At 43.8% G+C, this 22,827-nt stretch overlaps 1 protein-coding gene across 2 annotated transcripts in view; it reads right to left on the bottom strand.

The window, feature by feature from the left end:
• The window catches only part of LOC134540171 (guanine nucleotide-binding protein G(o) subunit alpha), a 234,499-nt gene extending 216,161 nt beyond the window's left edge, over window positions 1–18,338 (bottom strand). Inside the window, exon 1 of one of the 2 annotated variants that reach the window (XM_063382722.1) lies at window positions 17,248–18,338. In XM_063382722.1, coding sequence (XP_063238792.1) covers window positions 17,248–17,365 — 118 coding nt within the window. In that variant the 5' untranslated portion in view covers window positions 17,366–18,338. The other variant, XM_063382721.1, reaches the window with a different exon arrangement.
• Between the last annotated feature and the right edge of the window lie 4,489 nt (window positions 18,339–22,827).

The raw sequence follows: 22,827 nt of genomic DNA, 5'->3' as shown, positions 1-22,827 counted from the left end.
AAGAACTGAAAACGAAATCCGTGGCATCCCAGCTGAGATGTTACAGCAATCAATGGGTAACCTGAACAACAGATTAGAAGAACGTATACGTAGACAAGGACGCCATCTGCAGGACGTTATTTTTATTGTCATAATTGATAATTTTGATTGTTGTTCCTTCAAAGACAAGTTGTAATGTTTCAAGTAATGTAAATAAAATTTTGTATTTACATGTATTCTATTTTTGTTTGTCAAAAATTCCCGTTTTTCTGTGTTATATTGTGTACCTATATATGATAAATTATATATTTGTGTTTCAACTACTATTATTTCCAACCCTTGAAGTAAAGGTAAGTCTTACCGAAAATTATTTTAGACAAAGTTTAGAAAATATTCAGAATGTTAAAAATAAGTAAGAACGGATGAGATAGCGTACATAGTGCAGAAGTTATTAATTATTATTACTATTATTATTATTATTATTTCACAACCCCTGTTTTTTTTTCAAACCGTTGTAGTAGATAATGGTCCATATTTAAAAAATAAAATAAAAGTTTACGATAATATTTAAAAACATTTACGATATACAATATAACCTTCGCCATACACACTATGCACACAACGTTTCAACGTGTGCCTACAGTATCTGTAACCAAGCCAACTAGAAAACCGTGCGTTTGTTCTTGTACACAAAACAAAAATTTGGGCACAACATTTTTCTACCTGTGTGTGTGTTTTTTGAGAAATTCTCACACGATTACCAACTTCATAATAATAAGCCTAAAACTAATTAACATATTATCATTATGGACGTTTCAACAAGCCTGGTATATTGGCTCAGTTGTCAGAGATTTTGTTAAGGTCCCGCGTAAGATCATCGGTCGAGTATGGGATTTTTCACACGTGGAAAAATTTCCTTCCCGGGTCCAGAACCTCCCGAACTGCGGAAGACGACGGCCTTCCACTGCAGAATCAGTGGCGCGCCAAGATATACGTCTGCCAATGAATTCAAAGCGTTATTGTTAGAGACCGGAAAAATTCGCAGATTCATTTCGCGGGAGTCTGAAACTCATACACATATACCTTTAAGCTGCTCTTGCTATTGGCTCACTGTTCATCTGGGCGACTCTTGCCCAATGAGAAACCCTCAACCAAAGAAGTAACGAATCACGGGCAAACCAGTTGAGACGACTCACAAGTCAGCATCCAACGAACTGGCGTTAATTGCCCGAGTGTACAGAGGACTGTGTAGACTATCCCGAAGGTCATCGAAACCGCGAGTTTTTCAGGTCCCTAGTTTATGTCTCTACGAGCAGTGTCGGCGTGCGGTGCTTTATTTGTCGTCCAGAAGGGAACTGAGACATGAGACATGATCGCAAGAACGGCATGATTAACTCGCAACGTCGTTAAAACCGTCGTCGATGCCAACTCGCGTGCATGCATGCACGCGGTCTTAAAATGAAATGCACGAGGGGATGGATGGACACACGTGTTATGCACAAACCAGAGCCCCCACATGGCCGGTGCTACCGTTATTATGGCAACGGGGTCCATGGGTCTAGGGGGCCTGTAAAGGAAAGAAGAAAAAAACTTAAAACAAAAAAAGTAGACAATTTTAAATAAATCATAGAAAAAATTAAACAGTAAGGCCTAAATTTAGTTACCGATGAAATATTACACCAAAGTAATATCATTCGGAATATGCTGTGCGTACAGAAGGTGTCTGAATCTACAACTGTGAATAACAAAACCACCACCAATTGACGTGACACCATGTTGACAGTGCAGAACACTTACACTCATTTATTTGCCATTAATCAAAATAAATTTACGTTGACAATCGAAACACTGACTTAAAACTAGTTTTAATGTGTTTTAAAAATAATTGTGAAAAGGTTAAAAAAATATATATAACTAAAACAATGTACATAAAGGAAAAAAAAACATATTTTTTTATCTCTGTTAGAAAAAAAAGGGGGGGGGGGGGGGGTCATCATGACTTCAAGCAACGGGGCCCACAGAATGATGTGGGGGGGGCCTGGCACAAACACGTGCCATGCATGGTGCTGCAGTAGTCAGAGACAGCTGAGTGCAGTCTCTTGGAGCAACACGTGTCACAAGAGTGTGTGAAGGTCGACATCTCTTTGTTACAGCTTGTTACACGCAGTTGTGGTTTCCGTGCGTTAACGATACGGTGTGATACACCATCGTCTAAATCTAAATGGGATAATTAATGTATTGCCATACGTCATTTTTTTTTCTCTCTTAATGTTTCGGATTTGCTCTGCGAGTAAAAGGGAAATAACATCCACATTTATATGACGAGTGTTTTTCAACGGACATTTTTAGGTACGAAAAATTCGACACACATTATCATAAGTGGTATAGGGACGCATAAATCATAGGGTGATCGCTACGAGTCTCATAGAGGCGCGTTACCGAAGTGAAGACTGCACGCCAGTTCCGTGCCTGGCGCGTAGAGGCGAGGAGGCATGCGATGCGCGAGCCAGTGTCGCCCTAAGCGACCCCGCGCTTAAGGGCGCCGTCTGCCCGGACACACACACGGAGCGCAGAGCTTCAGCAAAAACAACGTTATTTCAAAACTACTCAAGACATCCCAGTGGGGTGTGTGTTTATGAAACGCATTTAAAAATTAGCTGAGGGCCGAAAAGAACTTCTGATTTCGGGTTTAAGTTTTTTTTAACGGTATTTTTTTTAGAAAAGTTAAAATGTCTAAAAGGCGTGATTTCAGAGTGATTTTTTTAGGCGTAAAACAACAGGTACAGATTCTTGAAAGCACTTTAAGGAACATGCATTACACCTTTACCTTCATTTCTATACCATGTGATGTTACGGTCACCGCTTGAAATTCCCAGTTGCCCTGTGCACGACGAGAAGACTGCGCGCCAGTCCAGAGGCGACACCCGCGCTAGAAGCACCAGCGAGCGTCGCACTTATCATCCCGCCTCGCCAACACAGGTACACCCCCTTAAAGAGCTCGTGGACCTTAACGCGAGTTTTTGCAGGCTTCAAAACCATTCGTCGTGGCGAAGGTAGCGGTCTTGCAGCAGGCCCGCAAGGACTGATGTGTGACCTGAACTCGGCCCAGCTTCAACAACCTCTCTCTCTCTCTCTCTAAAAATAAAGGATGGACCTCGGCAGTAAATCCGCCTGCGCGCCCCAAATCTCCAGAATGTATTTTTCCCTCCGGTGCGGTGTGGGGAAAGGCAGAGGCAGGCGATGTTCGAAACGAGAATAACGTCCAGAGGTCGGAACAAGGGTAAAATTAGCCCCGCAACTTTGTTCTTCAAGGTCTCCACCGCCGCACTTGAGCCTTTTCGCCCGCGCCGGGGCGTTGGCGTGTTCTCTCGCAACGACTCTGCGAACGGCTGGTGGAGTTGGGTTGGGGGGGGGGGGGGGGGGGAAGAGAGTAGATTGGCGGCGTTGGGCTAGCACATAAACTTCCGAGTCCACTCCACGTTATAGTTTGGCAAAGAGCAAAAGTTTTTTTATTTTTTATTTTTTTATTTATCACAGCAACAGCCCTGCACTCACGATACAGTCCGTTTCAAGTAACGTGTGTCTAAAATTCTAAAAAAAAAAAAATTCTGGAAAGCAGGACTACCACATGTACCCATCTTCCAAAAACAGTCACGTGCAACGTATCACGTGATATTTGCTTAAGAACCCTGATGACCGACCACGCGAAGTTGTTTACAAACTTCTTTTTTTTTTTAAGAACAACGGTGAAAAATAGATACGTAGAGCATTGTTTTTTTTTTTTTTAAGATATGCCTAAATTTCAGACCACGTGACAAAGACAATACTTTGTTTTGTGTTAAACCGCTCCACTTCAATCATTTTATTTATGATTCGCTTTAAAGCTGCCCTGTTGGGTTATCGCATTTCCGTGTTATTTATTTTGTTTACTATATTCCTTAGTATACTTACTGTATTCCACGAGACGCTATTAGTGCCCAGTTGACGTCCCACGACCGATACAATTTCCTGAAGAGTCGGATTGCACGCCTCTGCTAGGTCTTTGTGTGTTAATCCAGGTCACTTTATGGCGGGTCTCGGGCTGACACGTCGTAGGCCCGCCAATAAAAAGAACGTACAGGATGTTCCAAAAGTCCACATTTATCCCCGATTAGGGATTGTTGAAATCGCACCTCTGCAATAGATTCCACAGTACACTACGTATATTCGGGAAGAAGTCGCCTGTACGTTGGGCACTAGCTTGCCCATGAATCGATACTTCCTTATAGTTAGAGAACCTGGGGGGGGGGGGGGGGGGAAATAGGGAATTCATTTCTCGATAGGCTAAAATACAAATAGTTATACCTCAGTGCTGCCTCTGCCATTGGCTCACAACTCTGTGCCTGTGACTCTGGGCCAATGAGAAACGCCCAAAGCTTTACCTAATCACAGGCTGCTACGTTGGGACGTCTCACAAAGACAGCAGCCAAATGAGTGGGTGACATTTGACCGAGTGTACGCAGAACTATGGAGTTCATCCCGCAGGTCATTGAACCCGCGAATTTTTCCGGTCCCTAGAGATAAGAAACCAGCGAATTTCTCCGGACGCGCCTGGACGCCGCCGCCAGCTTCAGCTCCGGCTCGGACGCCGTTATCTCTTGTCGCGATCACCCCGGGTTTGCTGCACGCCTGCGAACCCGTTACCGCGCCCCGGGGGGCAGTGCCGCCCGTGATTTATCCTTTCTGGAGGAGAGGGGGGGGGGGGGTGAACTCTTTCATTCCTGACGCAACGTCTCGGTTCTTGGAAGCGGACCTCGTTCTTGTCGCGGCGTCCGAACGAGAGTTCTCCCGAAGGCGAGACGGAAAACTACCCTACGATAATTAAGGGCGGTTGGGTAAGGTAGCGAATAAGTAGGGCCATGCATATTTCGCGAAAAGATTCAGAGATTAGTTATAAGTTAAAACACTGTAGCACCGTCTGTGTTTTGTGATCGGGTGAGTTTCTCTCAGGTACCACGTGTGCTGTCAGAACACCAATCACTGTCATTCAGAGGGGAAGCAAACGCCTCCTTGAGTGGCTCGGTCAAAAAAAGGCAACGACTTCTATCGCAGACGGCCGCCAATCACAAGGAAGAAACCTCTGGTGCGGGTATACCTTGTTGCAGTCTAATAGGCGTTCAGATTTATTCGCGAAAAATGCCTGCCCCTACGAATAAGCTACTTACTACCTTGTTGGGATACTAACCGTAACCTAAATCGCTGGCCGTATTCCAAGAACGTGTCCAAACAGAATCCCAGCAAGGAAACAAATCGGCAACCGTTTTTAACAAACGCTTTCTAGCGGACGTTTCGCAACTATCGATACAATTGTTACGGCAATAATTCTACAGATAGCAGCACCGTTGCAAGAATTAAATGGTAATATAATTTTTTCAAGTATTTTTAAGTTGCTATTATTTATTTTTATAACCATATAAGCGCACAAAATGTATTCCCGAATAGTTTCGTTACCATAATATTTCATTTCGCACACCAAAACGCTTGGTACGTTCCCCCGATGATCACGAAAATGACTATATACGTAGGGACAGGAAAAATTCGCGGGTTCAATGCCCTGCAGGATGGCCTACAAAGTTCTACGTTTACTCGGGCAGACGTCACTCGCTCATTGGGCGCTGTCTTGTGAGACGTCCAAACGCAGTAACTCGTGATTCGATTCAGATTTGGTTGAGTGTTTTATCACCGCCCCAAAGTCGTCCAAATGAGTTGTCAGACAACAGCAGAAATAGTACTTAGGTATAATAACCCCGCGAATTTTTTCTGTATTTATAATACGAGATATTGGCGCCTGACGCGGTTCCGCCATTTGAACAAAATCAACGAAAAATAAGTTCTGCGCATAAGATCGGCAACATATAGGACACCAAAATCCGTTCCTTAAAAATAAGGGACTTTTCGTGTCCTATCATGCACTAGGATGCAACACCTAAACCCTTAATTTTGTGTCTTGGAATACCCGTTGCCTAAGAGTGTATAATTGTACCTAGCCTAGAAAAGTATCGTCGAAAGCATGTATACCTTTAAAAAAAAAAAAAAAAAAAAAACCAACTTGGACTCCGAGTGGCTACTGTCCGATGTGATGGCCTTCGCATGTCAGCCTATTTGGGCAGTTTAAGTATAGTAATACGACTTAGCATAGCTTATTATAATATAATCCTGAAAAAAAAACCTGTTTCAATGACTTTGAGAGGATATACTCTGCAATCCTATATATGCTTGGGAAAATGTCACGTGTTCATTGTCTGCTGATTTGTGAGACGTCTCAACTTGGCAGTCTGTGCTCTGACACTTCTTTAGTTGAGGTAAAAATGTTTTAATTTTTTGCCTACCACGAAACGAATGCGCTAAATCAGCCAACGTAAAAAGGCAAACTTTGGTGGAGCAAACCACAAGGCCTCAATCCTGACGCCAAAAAGAACATTCGCGAGATTTCGCGGTCTCTAATTTTGGACTTAATATTGCAGACTTGACTGCGGTCGGAGGTCCGATTTTCGGGAAGTCCCCACGCGCGCCAGTTCCTGGTATGTTGGCGGCCTGGTCTGAGAGTCGCTGCCGGCTTGTTTTTATAATTAGCGCTTGGCGCCCGGTTCTCTTCCTCACGCCCACGCCGTCAGCGGCTGCATACACTGTACAACTCCGCTTGCGTATACCGTAGGGGCAGGCATTTTTCGCGAATAAATCTGAACGCCTATTAGACTGCAACAAGGTATACTCGCACCAGATGTTTCTTCCTTGTGATTGGCGGCCGTCTGCGAGACAAGTCGTTGCCTTTTTTTTGACCGAGCCTCTCAGGAGGCGTTTGCTTCCCCACTGAATGACAGTGATTGTTGTTTTGACAGTACACATGGTGCCTGAGAGAAACTTACCCAATCACAAAACACAGACGGTGCTACAATGTTTTAACTTATAACTTTTCTCGGAATCTTTTCGCGAAATATGCATGGCCCTATGGAGACGCTGTACGAGAGCTTAAGAGTACAGGATTTATCAACAGGTCTGTGACGGCCGTCGGAGTGTGTACAACTGTCGACGTAGCGCCCAGGTCGCTGTCCTTACCCCCTTTCCCCTCGACATAAAGTTTCTTCCACCCGCAGAGAACTGCATGGTACCCGGGCAGATGTAACCAGGAATTGGCAGTCACGCAGAGATGATGTCTGGTCGCCGAGAGACCAGCGGGGAGCAGAGTCCAGCAGACCACGAGCCTCGCCTAGCTGCGGGTATAGCGACCGAGGTCCTGTGTTCGAGTCTCTGCTGGAGCAGGAGCACCCAGCGACCCGTCCACGCACAGGGCAGAACAGTGTTGAAGCGAACAAACGGCATTACTTAAACAGCATGTGCGAGAATCAAGTACTCAACATCACAACCAAATTCTACCACATTCCAACTCCTACCACCATACCTTTCCTTCCAGCGGAGACAATGATAGTGTCAGCTAACGAAGAATGGCCCTTTAACATTTGGTGCCGTTACATCACATTAAATTATTTCCATAGCATTACACAGTAATTTTTATTTTTCTACGAGCCTGAGAGCTATAAAAAACATATAGATCCATGATTATGTCACGGGTTCATTTCACGCCAGGCTATATTTGACTTGCATATACGTGATCAAGTCCTTTTCAGAGTGCTCATTGGTCGATGACCAGGTCACATACTTAAAAGTGGGTTACACGTGATTGGGTAACCACTACATGAATGTAACAGATTTATGGTCGTCAAGGACGTGTCAAGAGCACTGAATAGTCCAATCATCAACGTGGAGATGTTTACGTGCTTCAAAACTACTTTGCTATCCAATGAATCCGCGAAAACAATAGTTGCTCCATCCACAATAAAGGGCCTGAAAAAAATTCTAGTTTCAATGACCTCTAGGATATAGGTACTCATGATTCTCTAAGTACTCGGGTAATTATACCTGCTCATTGGCTACTGACTCGTGACACCTGTCAGCTGGGATGCTTGTGATTCGATACTTCTTTTGTTGAGGGGTTTTTCATTGGATCAGAGTCATTCAGGTGAACTGTGTTACAATCAGTGCAGCAGCTTGCTGGTGAAAGATTTTGGCCAGAGACCGGAAAGATTCGCGGATTCATTTCGTCTTAGCCTAAAATTCAAATAGTTATACCTTACTACTGCTGGCAGGCAGCCCATCTGGAGGAACTTTGGGCCAACGAGAAACACCCAACCAAAATTGTATCGAATCACGGGATATTTGGCTGGTACGTCTCACAAGACAGCAGCCAAATATTTGATGGCATTTGCCCGTGTAAAACCGTTGAACTTTGGAGTCCATCCTGCAGGTCACTTGACCAGCGAATTTTCCTGGCCTACTAAGAGCCGTTATTCAGTCTCTTCAGACCCCAGAAGCTTGAGGACATGAAGTTTAATGTGGCAACAGTCTGAAATACAATGTGCGGAGTCCAACCTGAATAACCAAAAAAGTCAATCTGAATGCATCTATAGGCGCAGTAAATTGCAAAACGAGTGGCGCGTAATCTGTCGGGGGGGGGGGGGCACGCCCTGGAATTTGTGACGCAATTTCAAATTGGCGCAGCTCGAAAGTAGAGGGGCGTGGGGGAGAAACGAGATCGGCACGTGAAAAAAAAAATAATGATCTTGGCACAGTTGGCGAGCGTTGCCAAACCCGGCCGGGCTCCAGACTCGCTTGCAAAACGGCGCGGCGGTCGCTTTCTCCCCGTCGTGCGTCGTGCGTCGTTCGTCGTGCGTCGCCCAGAGAGGGCTTCCGACACTGTGCCGTCACCGGCGGAGGCGCGGTCATTTCGCGGATTCATCTCTACTCGAGGGCGAACTCGACGTGCCTGTACACAAGCAGGCCTCATAACTAGGGACCCGGAAAATTCGCGGGTTCATTTCGTGTTATGCTAAAATTCAAATAAGTATACCTTAGTGCTGCTTCTGCCATTGGTCCACTGTTAATCTGGAGGACTGAGGGCCAATTAGAGACCCTCACTCATAGAAGTGTCGAATCACAGGCCCACCCAGTCGAGACGACTCACAAGTCAGCAGCCCAATGCACAGTTGGCATTTGCCGGAGTGTGTAGAGGATATTGGAGTCTATCCTGGAGGTCATTGAACCCGCGAATTTTTCCAGTCCCTACTCATAACTTGGGACACCTGTATTTCGCGATTTCATTTCATGTCAAGGTATTTCACAAAACACTGTAGCTTTTTCTAAGAGTCATGGCTAGAGACCCGTAAAATTCGCGGGTTCAATGACCTCCAGGATAAACTCCAATATCCTCTACACACTCGGGCAAATGCCAACTGTTCATTGGCTGCTGACTTGTGAGTCGTCTCGACTGGGTGGCCTGTGATTCGACACTTCTATGAGTGAGGGTCTCTAATTGGTCCTGAGTCCTCCAGATTAACAGTGAACCAATGGCAGAAGCAGCAGTAAGGTGTAATTATTTGAATTTTAGAATAACACGAAATGAACCCGCGAATTTTACGGGTCTCTAGCCATGGCTAGGGGCATGCAAATTTCGCGAAAAGATTCCGAGACTAGCTGAAAGTTTAAAAACACTGTAGCATCATCTGTGTTTCTTAATTGGGTGAGTTTATTTCAGGTCAATGTAGATTTTTACAACACCAATCACCGTGAGTCAGTGCGGAAGCAAACAAGTCCTGATTGGCCCGGTAAAATAAGACAATAACTTCTCTCGCAGACGGCCGCCAATCACAAGGCAGAAACCACTGGTACGGGTATACTTTGTTGCAGTCTAATAGGCGCTCAGATTTATTCGCGAAAAATGCCTGCCCCTACTCATGGCAAATTGTGAGGGTGCAGCAGTACGGTGACCACATTCTCATTGGCCCCGTCAAGAGCGGGACGACACCTCTCACCGACCTCAGCCAATAACCACAGGAGAAAAGCTACAGTATTATTTTGAAATACCTTGACACGAAATGTATTCGCGAAATACAGGTGTCCCTACTCATAACTAGGGGCAGGCACTTTTCGCGGGGAAAAAAACTGAACGCGTATTAGACTGCAAAACGGCATATCCGCACACCAGAGGTTTCTCCCTTGTGATTGGCGGGTTGTCTGCGAGAGAAGTCGTTGCCTTGTTTGAACGAGCCACTCGGGACGCGTTTGCTTCCGCACTGACTTACTGTGATTGGTTGTTGTAACAATCGACATGCGCCTGAAAGAAATTCTCCCAATTACATAACACAGACGATGCTACAGTGTTTTAACTTACAACTAATCTCGGATTCTTTTCGAGGAAAAATGCATGACTCTTCTATTAATGGCGTGTCAAATAACATACACGAGTTTGCATTACAGAATCTTACTAAATAATAAATAAAAACCAAACCAAATTGTTTTAAAAAAAACACTCGATTCAAACCATGGTTTAAAACGTGGTTTAAATTAGAAAATCCTGATTGACACACCCGTAAGGACAGGAAACTAACAGCATCGTCAAAAAAATTCAATTGGATCAATCACACATCATTCGGCCAGAAGGTGACAGCAGCTATTCGACAACAAAAGCATTATACTCGAGTACAAGTGTTTTGAGAGACACTTTACGAAGTTGTCGTAAAAAAACAGGTGCATATGATGGTGCCATCGAACAGAGCAGCAAGAATAAGTCGTGGTTAGAGCCTGGAGGAAAATTCGCGCTTTCATCGACCTCAAGGATAGACATCCGCAGTCACACGTACGTACTGGGGAAAATGCAACCTGGTCATTGGCTACAGACTTGTGATAAGTCCCCACCGGTTGGTCTGTGATTCGACACTTTCCCTGGTTGAGGGTTTCTCACTGGCAGAGTTTCTCCCCCCCCCCCCCCCCCCCCCATCAAACCAAACCTATATCTCATGGTGGTTCCAAAACGTTTTCGCAAATTGCAACTGTCAACAACGAAGAAACATCAAATAACGCCGCAGCGATGTTTTATATGAAGGGAAAAAAATCAAACCTATACTGACAAGACTTCGCCGTCCTGCTATCTCGCTAGGTTATCTGCGTCGCGATCCGTGTGAATAACGATAACGGTGATGATAACCGATCCGGATTAAAAGAACGTCCGGTAGATAATATAAAAGGCAACGGCCTTATAGGTTTCATTTTTCTTTGCGAGTCCTGTACCAACAGCGTGTGCACATAGAGTGGAATATTGTCAAGGGCTTTTAAATTCCTGAAGAAAATAAGGTGGGGGAGAATAGTTAGGAAAATGTTAGATGTGCAAATGAAATGGTTAGACAAAGGTTAACCCTGTTTCGCTAACCCACTGAATGTGTCATGAATATTGTATTTTTTTGGATCACGTTTTCATTGCGGCGCTGATGTGCCATTTATTTTTGTGTAGCGTTGTATCTTTTTGGCACTTGGGGCTGAATTTCGTCTGTGATGGTGCCTCTGAGAATGATGTTTTAAGAAAGGTTATTTATGCATAGTTCCCAGCCCTTTTTGTTAACTGTGTAAACAGTTTGGTCACGAACAATCCGTTAGTACGTTGTGATAAAAATTCGCGGATCCAACTCGCGACAGGCTCAAAATTAATTTTTTTTTTGTATCTGTTCGCTTGCATATTTGATTGGCCCTCAGCCAACGAGAAGGCCTCTGCGCCAATGACAAACCTGCCTAATCACGAACCACCCACAGGATTCAATGAACATGTAACTTAGGTTAACACCTCATAAAATTCATCAATAATCCCCCAGGCATGTGATCCCGCTAGGGCTTTATCCTGGTTAGGAGAAAGATGGGTCTTTTACATGCCTGACACTGTTACCAGTGCCCAACATGGGTTCCGAGAACCGGGAAATAGATACGCCATTTCCAATCGCAGTATGTTACTGGTGAGCGCCCGGCTAGGTCGAGAGGTTGAGAAGAACCATCCCAACTTCGGCACCACCGACCCGCCCCCAGCTCCACTGTAAACTCCCAGATCACCTACAGAGCTAGCCCCCTCTGTGGAGTCTGAGTAGAACCGTCACGGAACCATACCTCTCACATCCCTGGGACCCCTCGGTCACCCAGTTGCTCGTGATCTAGCTGAGGCCTATCCTACCTCTACTAGCTCAGCAGGCTAGTACCCGAGCTTGAGTAGCTCAACATTTCCACTCGTCAACAGGGCGGGGACCCCTCGGAGTGTTCTCCAAGCATAGGAGGTACCACCACGTTTCCTACTCCAATCCTGATCCTGAGCCATTAGAGGAAATCTCAGCAGGGAACTATCACAGTAAAGGATCAGTCCCATGGCACCCTTCATTTTCAGGTATAGTGCAATGAACAGATGGCACTCGTCCGATTTCACAGAGGGCTACGTAGTCTAGACAGTCTACAGGTCCGTGAACCCGCGAATTTTAATTCTTATGCTTTTAGGGCCATGTTGTCTTTTTCGCGAAAAATATTTCGAGACAAGCTGAGATTCAAAACACTGTAGCATCGTCTGTGTTTTGTGACTGGGCGAGTTTCTATTCAGATACAGGTCTACAGTTAGAACACCAAATCACAGTAATTCAGTGAGGAAGCAAACGCATCGTTACAGAATAAAACACATTTTAATGTTTATTTATATATTTAAAATTACGGGCGTACATCTAACCTCCCTTTCTTAACCTAGTTTAGGCTGACTGGCAGCCTGGCGGGAAACTACGAAAGTCTCCCCCAAATCAAACCAGTGCCAACCAAACCAATGCGGACAGCAATGTACAAGTGCCCAACCTCAGCATGGTAGACTCTTATATACTCTGTCCGCACATGATGCATGCAATCTCTCCTGCATGGTTAACAACCTGCATGATTAGAGCATATGGGCTTCCAAACCCAGACCCCTCCCGCACACTCATAGCTTTAAGTTAGGTTAAGAAAAAATAAATAAAACATCGCATCCTGATTGGCCCGGTAAAATTAAGGGTATATCTTCGTTTTCAGACGGCCGCCAATTCCAAGGAAGAAACTGATGGCACAGGCATACCGTATTGCAATGTGATGGGCGTTCAGATCTTTTCGCGAAAAATGCCTGCCCTACTTACGCTGGAATCAATATAGCGAGACGGGCACGATGCGTTGGACGCAAAAATATTTTTCTAACCAATCACGTTCGAAACATGTGACGTCAGCGCGACATAAATGACGCGACAGACTTGTTGATTAGACGTTACCGAAAAGAGCGTCAGAATTTTGTTTTCGGAAGATGATTAGCTTGATGGATTGGTTAGATTAATATTGATCGTGTATTTCCAAGGCTGCTTTTAATTAATTAATCTGAAAAATCTCTTAAATACGTTCAAGCACAGTGATTTATTCAACTGCTTATTAAAATAATTTGAACTAAAATATTTCTCTGAAACATGGCGATTGAAAAGAAAATATTCAAGCATTGATGGCTGCCGTATGTTTGGAGGATACGTATTTAAATTTATTTGGGAAAAATTATTTTGAACATATATGGTTTTAACCACGCGATTATATTTATCAAACATTTCTGGCAAATACAAGCGCACTAAAAATACGACAGCCATCAATGTTTAAAGGTTGTCAATAAAATTCATTCGGGAAAAAAATTACTGTGCGTGAATAATTTTCAAAGATTTCATGGACAACATTTAGTAAACGTGTCTTTAAATACATAGGAATAATAGGTAGTATTTACCAACAGCACTAGTCAGAGCATCTTTCAAAAAACGAAACTGACGTTCATTTCGGTAACGTTGTGTCCGCGACTTCGAATTTGTGTGTCTGTGTGTGTGTGTCTATAAATGCATATATTATTGGAAAGTTTGTCGCGCCCCACGAATTTCGTTGCACTGGCGTCACAGATGTTTCAAACGTGATTAGTTGAAGAAAAAAAATTTTAAGCGTGTGGCGTCTATCGCGACACTCCCCAATGGGCGGTTCCACGGCCGGGCAATCGCCCTTACTTACTTACCTACCTACCTACCCCCCCCCCCCCCCCCCCCCCAGTCTAGCAGGACCCAGCACAGACACTTTCCATTTCATTTCTTCCTGTTTGTAATGTTTTCATGGACATTAATGGCAAAATGCATAAATATTTTTTTTGTTAGAATGCATTTTTTTTTGGTGCTGATCAATACCTTTCGATTTCGTATTAAGAAACCTTCAAAGATTTTACTGCCTCACGTAATGGCGCGATTTCATCGGCATTTGATCGTTAGCATTCATTAAACTAGCCTTGAGTATGATTCGTCAGGAAAATGCCGACATTTCTTAAGATGAATCAGCAAAAGCTTCGTCGAAATTAAAGTTCAAGTTTTTCTTAAAAACTGTTCAAATTTTTTGTAAATGAGCCCCCCCACCACCCTTCAAAGCCAAAAATTCTAGCCCCCGCAATGCCATGGCACGACGGGCGTACCGGCGTTGGAGCGATTCAACGCTGCCAACTGTTAAGGAAATATAAATTTTGGAAAGAAAAAATGTATCTGGTATAATCGACAATCACGTTAGTTTTGCACGTATAACTTATTAAACTCAATTTTCTTTACACTTCTGTGACTCGAATGATTTTTGTTTCAAAACACAACCTTTAAAATTTGTTTATATATATATATATATATATATATATATATATATATTTAAATAATCATGGAAGCAGCTTGACAAGTAAACTTCAAGACCTAAAATTAAAACGATCTGACACGCAAAATCCTAGAAGATATTTGGGTGTTATCAATTCATGTCCGGTCTTCAAAAGTATGAATTTACGGAACTTTTGACGGACGGGCGGATGAAATTTGTAGGGCGGTCTTACTGGCTGCAGATCACGTGAGTTACAGACGGCGGCGACGGACCATTGGCGGGGGCGGGGGCGGTAGGGGATTAACCCTCATCCCCCCCCCCCCCAATTAACTGACCATAAATATTTTTTAATGAGTACGCTAGTACACGGAAATAAAAGCCCTTGTAGGTTGAACAGACCCTTTCAAATTACATTTCTATACGTCTTTTAGCATGTTTTGGTTAATCATTTATGATTAAAATTTTAACTAGGCAAAATAATTATATGTTATGTTGTATAGGTAAAGATTTTGAATTAAACTATTTTAATTAATTCGCTTTGCAGAATTCTTTTTTTACTTCTCTTTACTTTGTGCAGTTTCGATGAACTTACAACACGCCAAAAATTAATTAAATAAATAGCCTTCTATGCAGCTGAGTGGTAAAATGTTCCAAATCACGTAACCAAGTTTATCCCTACGTCCTGATAGCATTACCCAGTATACATTGATCCTGTGGTTCATACATGATGCTTGCCGTTTTAATTTAGTACGATGAAAGATCTTTTTGATATCACAATGAATTATGAGCGTAAGTTAGTGATTTTCAAGTTTTTTTGTTTGGCCAGGTTCTTTGACGTATTGAATTAAAACAGCAATCATGTACCACAGGATCATGTCCATCAGTTGTTTATCAAAATTTTGAGATCCCAATTCACTTAAATGAGAGGTAATCCATAAACTTTTGCCCTCCCCCCTGAAAAAAAAAACCGGTCATTTCGCCCTCCACAAATTTCGATGCCGGGTCCGCCACTGCGACGGGCTATTGTTGATCCCGGCTAGGGGCTATTGTTGAAGGAGACTCACCCAGCAACAGCAGCTTGATGTCTTTGGCCGCCTGCATTTTGTCCTCCTTGAGGTTCTTCTCGATCTGCCTGCTGCGCAGCTGGGCTGCGCGCTCCTCGGCCGACTGCCCGCAGCCCATCCTGCGCCCGACTTCCTTCACGAACGTGGCGGCGGCTTGTTTCTCCGTGTTTCGGGGATCGCGAAATGCCCGAACACCCTCTTCTTCCCCCGCCCACCCCCTGGCGCGGTCACCTTCTTTGTACAACAACGCCCGCTCCCGTTTCTTTTTTAAAACTCTTGCTCACACGCCATACACAATGCTCGGGTGGAATCTCCTAATCCCGGCCTGACGACCGAAACGAAAATAATAACCGACGCGACATACACTGGATTCAAAAAAAGAACGTTTTTGAAATTTATTCACAAGCCGATCTAGGCACACACTCGCGACACACAAACACACACACGCGCGCGCGGCACGCGAAGACTTCACGGCTTTCCTTCCGCGGGTTTCGGTTTTGTTTTTTTTTTAAATTCTTTTCTTTTTTTTTTTACCGGCCTTCCTTCTGTCGGCCCGCTTCGCTGCGTCTCCCGAACTCTCGTATCGCCAGCTCGTTTCTGGCGACTACGGCGGGGCGGGCGAGTCGAAAAGGGAAGCTCGTCGCTCCCGTCTGCGCATGCGCAGGCCTGGCTAGGAAACACACACATACACACACAGGCGCGCGTGAGCGCTCACACAAACACACACACACACACACACACGTTCAAACCCCAACCGTCCCGAGCAGCCGGGCACGTCGCTTTCAGAGATGGTGAGAGCTGGAGGGGGAAGCGGAGGGGAAAAAGAGGGGCGGCAGACGCCGGGTAGGGGCAAGTGCGCGTGGAGTGGGGGGAAAGACAGGCTAGGGACCCCGCCGTCGCTGCTGCGCACAGCGATTGATTTTACAGGCACGCCAACACTTGTTTACGAATGTCATTACGAGCAACAAATAAATATCTCAATTAAAAAAAAAATCTCAAAGACAGCGCGCCATGAATCACAAGGACGTGCTAATTTAACCTTTCCCCCCCCCCCCCCTTTTCTCCGGCGCATCCGACGTACATTTAGCTCTTCCAACGAGGTCGATTCTCCCTCGGGTTTTCATCTCCATGCGGAAAGGGAAGGAAGCTTCGGTATTGATCTCACCAGGCAGGGGGGGGGGGGGGGGGGGGGGTGGACGCAACGTCACCGAAAAACCACATTTTCAAAGTAAAATCTCGCTTACAGCGAGCGTCGCGGTATCAGAAACCAAAACCACGCGGTCCCTTTTTTTAAAAAAAAACACGTCGTCCAATTTCTCAACAGGTATAAATCAGCGCACGTCAAATATAAAATAAATAAATAAAAAAATACTAGCGCTGCTACCTCCCCTCCCTCCCCTGAAGGGTGGAATTTACTAGGACCACGCCTACTGGAATCCAGACGCACGCGAATAATTTTTTTTTGTTTCTGAAATTCAAAAAATGCGGTTGCGATCGTGAATACAGCTGTTGAGAATAATAGACAAATAAATGCGTCAGATACGTTCCAGGAACGTGACGTTAGCTTGGTGAAAAAAATTACGACGTTCCTGCAACGTTGCAGACGTGACGTGTAGGAGGAAATTTTGTCCGCGATGGGTTGGCTCACCTAGCAGCAGCAGCTTGATGTCCTTTGCGGCCTGGATGCCGTCTTCCTTGAGGTTCTTCTCGATCTGCTTGCTGCGCGCCAGGGCGGCCCGTTCCTCGGCCGACATTGCGCACCCCATCCTGTGGCAGGCCTCCTTGACGAACGTGGCGCCGGTTTAGTTCGCGTTCACTCGCACCGCGACGGGTGCAGCGGGGCGAACGGATCCGGTCAACAATGCACCTCCTCCCAGCGACGAACCGAACAACCGGGGAGAAAAAAAAAAAAATAAACACGCGCACACGATCCCGTCTCCCACGGGGGAAAAAAAAACCGGGGAGGGTTTTGGGGGCAGCCCGGAACTTAATTACGTTGATTCGCGAAATTTCATGCGGTGCGGGAAGGGATGATATTTAAAAAAAAAAGAAAAAAAAAACACGCCGAACTTCCGGGGCTCGCGACGGTGTTAAAGCCTCGTGACACCGACACGCACGCACTTCCACCACATAGTTTCTTTATTCCGTTACAATCCTCTCACCTTTGAAAATGTGTCTTTTTTTATTAGCTCACGCGTTTCGAAACGAGAGTACCCGTCATCCAGGACACTTTTAAACGAAAGCGTCACACGGCGGCGGAAATATTACGTAGTTAACTTCCTGCGGTGATTTTTTTTTTTCCTTTTGCTGTTATCTCCTTCTCTCTATCTCCCTTCTTCTTCTTCTTCTTCTTCTTCTTCCTGTCCCTCAGCTGTAGCTGGCCAGCAAACGGCCGCCGGCTGCACCCACGACCAACATGCCCTCCCCCCTCGCGAGATGCGACTGTGCTGCCGCGCCCTCTAGCGAGCGGGGCGACTGTTTCAGACACTGCGCATGCGCGAGCCGGCTTGCTTGGGAGGGGGGGAGGCCAACGCCTCACTTCGCGCGCCTGCCGCCGTCCATAGAAGAGAACTGCGGGAAAGGAAGAAAAAAAAAAACTACACGACCAGGCACCAAGAGAGGGCGTGTCCTCGTTCAGTATTGCTCTTTTAAATCTGATGATATTAGCGCACGTTCTTTTACAACAGCTTGGGCTGAAAATCGGACTATCGTGTATCCCTCCGCCGCGTGTTTAGACTCAACATCGCCTTGGGTCTGGTGACTCGTATTCATACGCCGGTCACGTGAATCTGTGCAGTTGTTGGTATAGCGAATATACTTACTCTAATGTGCACGTAACAAAAATATATCGATTTCAGCCGATAAATTTGTCTCTAATGTCTATAATAAAACCGGTACGCGTTTAAATTTACCCCAATTTGGAAGTGTTAATTTAAGACTACTTTCAGATGGGCCTAGTGACTTGAGTCCTTGCGCCGACATTGTTACCAACTCTTGCTCTACATCGTACTTAAAGTACAAAAAACTTAGACCAACATATTTCAATTTTAAACTTAACACTTCCAATAAGACGGTGAAAGTATGGATTTCGTCTTGTTGGTTGCCGACCTAAATAATGTAAACCCACTAGTATTTAAAAAAAAATACATGCAGTTATACCCTTCCCCCCAAGTTGTCACCAACTAATTTTTTTTAAATTACATAATATTGTTTCGATTAAACCGTATACACTACTTGATATAAAGAGAATGCCATCTAGATGAAAACTTGAATGGATGGTCTGTGTAATGTAACTTGTCTCAAATTTGAATTCTCAAAAATTTTACGTACCACTATAACCCATTTCCCGACTGCCACTTGCAAAAAATCACGTAATGTTTGTTTACATGAAGTTGTTTACAAACACTTTCACATAATAAAGTGGCTGAAGGAAGGATACGAACTATTTTTGAGATCCATGAACTTTAGACAAGTTACATGACACAGAATGTATGTCACAGTACCCTAGCAGTTCAGTACACAGTCTGTTTTGCGAGGGTGGAGGGGGAGATAGTTCTATCGATGCTGTCTGTGTTTTACCTGCGGCCGGCGTGTATATATGTGTATATATGCATAGATATGTGCATATGGATATATATGAGTGTATGCATATATATATATATATATATATATATATATATATATGTGTGTGTGTGTGTTTTCCTGGACAAAGTTTTTATACGAGGTCACCACATCGGTTGTTATAATGCAGCTTTCCAGGGTAAATAAAAATTACAAAACTTTTTCTAGTTTTCTTCTGTTGAATGTAAAACATACCTACATGTTTAAACCATTGAGGTAAAGTATCAAACCTAAATATCACACTGTCTTTGATAAGAATATACAATAATTCAGAAATAATTTTCTTCCTCTTTTTATCTAAACTTGCTAACTCTAGCATTTTCTTGTCCCTACTTTGTGCTTGTTTGTAAGATTATTATTCTTTTAACGTCCAGCATTACGGAAACCACACAAAACTTTTGTTTCTAAAAAAAAAAAAAAAAAAAAAAGGAAGGGTGAGATGGGGAATAATTTTTACGACCTACGCGTCCCCCGTCGAAAGAATCAGTTTAACCACACTCTTAAAGGTCAGGTCGTTTAAGTAAGTTGGGCCAACGGTAATTGATTTTCCCGATTAAAAACTCCATGGAGAATTTTTAGTGCTACGAAAATGCATAGGCCTATTTGGGATTTGCCAAAAAAAACAGAACACGATTAAATTTTATTTTTTCAGGAGCGAAATATTTTACAAAAAAAAAACGAATATGTACCAATTTCCATGACATGTAACTTAATTTTGGTAAACGTAAGTTTTGGAAATGTAATTTAAGACAGTGTGATCAGGATAAAAAAAAACTGTGAAATCATGTGAATGGTTGATTAGGTCAGGATAGCTACATCATAAATTCGTAATTCCTAAGCAACCATAAGAAATATTTTATAATATTTTTAATGTAGCTATACTAACCCAACCAACCGTCCACAACGTTTGAAAGTTTTTTTTTTAATGTAGCTAACCTTAAAAACCGCCAAATCTGTAGCTGCGGTGACGTTAATACGTAAGTACCGGTTTTTCTATTAAATTATTTTTTTAATTATTTGTGCTTAAGTAAATTATTCGATGATTTCCTTAAAAAAACAAATCGTAAATACGTAATGTTTTTTTTTTCTTCAAATAGATGAAACACACGTGTTAAATTTGCATGAAAGACGTGTGTGATGTAAACGGGCATTAAGCATAGAAACACTTTTGAAACACGATTCCTTCCGCTTCTGTGTGTGAGGCGTGTCTGGGCTGCGGTGGGGTGGAAAAACCTTCATTGCAGCCCCGCTGGGGGATTGCAATAATAATACTTTCCAAGTTAATATCCCTGTCGCCTTGCGTACCTAGACGGCTATAATTTTCTTATTCTGTCTTCGCTTCTCGCTTTTTTCTTTTTAAATCCTGGAAGGGAGGGGTCAGGACCCACGGACCTCCCCCCATTGGCCACGTGCCATGCTGGCGCTCGCAGCAGTAGGCCGACCTACAAAAAGGGGAAGGGGGGTACTCCACCCGCCTGAAGCATGTACCAGCCGTAGGGGCAGCTGAGAGAATCTACCCCCTCTGACACTGATCCGTGTGCCGAGGCATTAACTGCACTTTGCCCCCATCCCCCATTTTTTTCCTACAACCTCCACCCCTCCCTTTCCCAAACGCCGAATCCCTGTTTATTTCATCTGTTTGCTAGCTGAAGTACCTTGCGTCACCCGGGCTGTACACAGAGTGAGGAGAGGGGTGGAGATAGTTTCAGATGAAGACAGTCATTTCTCTCTTAATTTGAATTTCAAGTGTGCAAAAATTTCATCGAGCACGAAATAAAACTGTAGATTTGTGTATGTTTGTGTGTGTATATATATAAACTCTTCTTAATACTTAAAATCAAGCAATACTAGTACCAAAAAATACTACCTTAATTTTAAGAATTAAAAATACTACTGTACACAGAAATCTATTAACAGAAATAAATAATGTAAAAACGTAATTTAAAGACAATAATATAAAAATTAACTCAAGTTTAATTACTTAAACATATGATTTAAGTAAGTTTCACGTATGCCTCATGATTTTCCGGGTAGGATCATGCCACTGTCGATGCAAATGAGTTGCTGCTAACTGTCTTGTTTGCTTACTTATCGAACAATTAATCAGTTAAATGCAATATTTAAATCGCCATCCCCGGTAGGCGAGATCCACCAGTTCTTTTTCGGTGTGTGCACTGTTTCCGGATGGGAAGCCTTTTTTCACAGACGAGAGAGACCAAACGCCCGATCGTGCATCTTCGTTTTTTGTTTTTTTTGTTCATTGTAACTCATGATAACTAATGGTCAATTTGGTTAGGATAGCTACATTAAAGATACTGTGAAATCATGTAAACGGCTTCCTAGCCCTGGATAGCTACATATTAAAAAGTTATTTGCTAAACAACCATAAAATGATTTTACAGTATTTTTTAATGTAGCTATACTTACCTAATATAACCGACCATCCACAATGTTTTAAAGTATTTATAATGTAGCTAACCTATCATAATCGACCGCAAAATTTAATGCCACACCGGTTTATACAATGAGAGAGAACGGGAAAAAAAAAGCGAGCATGAACTTCGGGGAACTTCGGGTGTGGCTCTCTCGTTTGTGAAATGAAGGCTTCCCGTTTCCAGATATAGGGCATAGATCACCAACATTTCAGACACAAATTTTGTAATGTTTCAGATTTTTTTGGGAGAAAAAAAATTTGGATTCTTGTGTGCTGTAAAGGGAAAAATTTTAAATGTATACTTCTAAAACAGGAATTACAACAGCCCGTTAAGTTCGTCCGTCAGTCGCCCAGCTCGTCGCTACATAATATTTTCCTATTTCAGTACCACCAACTGTTGTGAAAACTTAAATTTTTGAGAGAAAAAAATCTCTTGTATTATTGGATTAATTTAAGGCCTACAATATGTAAGTTATGATGCGCCGTGAGGAATTGAAGTTTCGTGGTCGGATTCAGGACCATTAGTAGTTGTGAGGACGCAGAGAGGGTGCAAACAACCCAGTTAAATAATGTCACGCCTTCTTAAGCGAAACAGAAAACTTTGACCACGGCGACAAATTTCTTTCTCACGACGCGACGCTTCGGCTCGTAGATAGATATGTTGCGCGCAGTGTACGCACTTACACACTGTTAATTTTGTTTGTAATTGAAACTGAAATATTCATATACTTGTAAATATATACATTTACACGAAAACAACTCTTATCACTACAAAATAGCGCTGGCGGCCTCGCACGGCCACTGACATCAATCGTGCATTCCTTACAGGATTACAGCGGCCCGGCCTCGTTAAACCCCCCCCCCCCCCCTCTCCTCCTTCACCAAGCTAATTTTCCTCGGCCTGGGTATTCCGCGTGGAGTGGCGTGAATAAGCTATGTTATTCTGGATGCTTCGAGGTCGGGGTCGGTCCGGGATGACGCGACACGTCACAACGACTCCGGTCGGTTCCAGAAAGACTGCCGAGGGTATAAAAGTGGCGACGCCGGCCTCCGCGAGTGCCGAGAGTTCCAACAGGCGAGAGAGTGAAGTGCGTGTTGGGACCGTGCGAGTGCGATTGAGTGGCGCAAGACTGAGTGGGTAGAGAAGTTCCTGATGAGGGGCGAACCACTGTT

The sequence above is a fragment of the Bacillus rossius genome, chromosome 16, assembly GCF_032445375.1.
Source record: "Bacillus rossius redtenbacheri isolate Brsri chromosome 16, Brsri_v3, whole genome shotgun sequence".
NCBI lineage: Eukaryota > Metazoa > Arthropoda > Insecta > Phasmatodea > Bacillidae > Bacillus > Bacillus rossius.
Note: the sequence above shows the minus strand (reverse complement) of the source record. Positions and strands in the feature narration are given on the sequence as shown.